Source organism: Neltuma alba, unplaced genomic scaffold (assembly GCF_004799145.2).
Source record: "Neltuma alba isolate B1F8T4 unplaced genomic scaffold, ASM479914v2 tig00012658_pilon, whole genome shotgun sequence".
NCBI lineage: Eukaryota > Viridiplantae > Streptophyta > Magnoliopsida > Fabales > Fabaceae > Neltuma > Neltuma alba.
The window spans coordinates 38960-40932 of NW_021637091.1; the positions used below are offsets into that span (position 1 = coordinate 38960).

Genomic DNA, 1973 nt, shown 5'->3' on the forward strand with positions numbered 1-1973 from the left:
TGATTGTAAATATTTCCGTCAAGAAGTAATTCTATAATACATGATTGAAAACCAAATTAATTAATTTTCTAATTATTCTAAATTAGTTATTTAACTCTTACGTTAAATATTAATGGTTTCTGACATCATCTTCCATTACATTAGGTTAGAGATATTCTTCCTTAACATCATTATCTCTCTATTTCTCTCTTAACATTTGAATAACAACAACAATCCCTTAGCGTAACTCAACCTTCTTAATTTCTATATCCTTCCATTGTGCGTGAATCATTGTTCTAATTCACTTCAGCTTTACAAATATCAACCAAAGAATGAAAAATACACATGCCTACCTGTATATCGACCTCAACAAAAATACAAAAGAATTTTTCAAGTCCATGAAAATAACATGAACAATGCCAAAGCCAGAAGCAGGGGCCACTGAGCCAAATCACCGTCAATACGAACAGCGAAGTTGGAAGAATTTTCCGATTCCAACAAAGAACTAAACGTGAAGTTTGGGTTTGACCCATACAACGCTTGAATTCCCAACACGTCATCCATCTTCAACTCTCTCTTTCTCGTTCTCGGACTCAAGCTCGGGTACATCACTGCTTCTTTATCACTCGTGTGGGCCAGCCCCAGCACGTGACCTATCTCGTGCGTAGCCACTGACTCCAAGTCAACCGCCACTCTTGACCCTTCTTGATCGAAATCAACGGCCCATGTTTCAGCTGCGTCCAGATGGAATCTCCCGTTCTGTGGTGAAAACGCATGGCCTAATACCCCTAACACTCCGTCGAACGGCTCTCCGTCACCGTGGTCCCCGAAGTAAAACCCGATCCGGATATCCGCCGCTTCTAATTCTGAAGTCTCCAGAAAGTTCACCGGAATCACTGAGGCCCACCGTGAGAACGCGTTCTCGAACGCCGTTCGGATTTCCGGCATGCTTAAACGGGTGATCATGGCGTCTGGGGAGAAAGCATAGGTGAGATTCATCGGAGAGTCGCGAACCCATCTTGGCTTGCCGTCGAAGTAAGCGAAGTGACGAGTGGAGTGTAGGGTACGCGAGGAGGAGTCGCTGACGCCGCATCTCGGCGCCATGATTGTGGAGATCGTGTCGGAGTCGAGCTTTCCGGAGACGGATAATCCGAGTTTCTTCTGGTAAAGCGTGACGGCGGACTCGAATTCGGAGTCGAACTCATCCGTGAAGTTAAATGGCGTCGTTTTAGAGAGGTACCCGAAGTGATTAAAGTACTTCTTCAGCTCCGACATGCCGCTGACCTGGCTTCCTCTCTCGGCGTGGAGGAATCTCGAGAAGTCCCGCCACGTGGCGTCGTTGTGGGTATGATTGGTCGTTACAGTCACCATTTCGGGCGTCATTCTGGCGGGAAAACAAGGGCGGGAAAAGAAGAGGAGGAAGAAGAAGAAGATGAACCAGAGACAATCATAACGGAAAAACGGAAACATAACCGCCTTCCAATCAGTAGTTGTGTCGGGATTTGGGCGCTGATCAATAACGAAAACGCAGAGCTCTCTCTATTTCGGAGCCTCCAAACTTATTAAAATCTCATATATAAAATTGGAGCACCACAAGGTAGATTATCATATATATATATATATATCATGACGACGTCAACTATAATATATATACATATACATATGAATTTATTAAATAATTAAGGTTATTGAACGAAACTTGTTGACATCGAAGAACAAAGAAGTTAGGATGAGATTAACGAGGAAGAAGATGGGGTTTTATTGAAGTGGAGCTACGGGTGGGTCAACCACTGGGTCTGTTTGCATCATCGTATACGTTCGATGATTTAAATTTTTTTTAGGTTCCCAAACGTAACGGATTTGTGGATGTGGTTGGTATATTGTTCGAAGATGACTGGGATTTCCTAAACGGAAGCTGCCCAGAAAAAGGGAATAATAATAATATTATTATTGGGCCTTCGAAGTTTCAACGTACGTCGTCGAACTCCATACGA

The 1973-nt window shown here is 43.4% G+C and overlaps 1 protein-coding gene across 1 annotated transcript; it reads right to left on the reverse strand.

Moving 5' to 3' along the window:
- Nucleotides 1-217: 217 nt before the first annotated feature.
- LOC114729645 (metalloendoproteinase 1-MMP-like) lies at nucleotides 218-1736 on the reverse strand. The gene has a single exon (XM_028916682.1). The coding sequence runs from the start codon at nucleotides 1447-1449 to the stop codon at nucleotides 370-372; it is 1080 nt and encodes a 359-aa protein (XP_028772515.1). The 5' UTR covers nucleotides 1450-1736; the 3' UTR covers nucleotides 218-369.
- Between the last annotated feature and the right edge of the window lie 237 nt (nucleotides 1737-1973).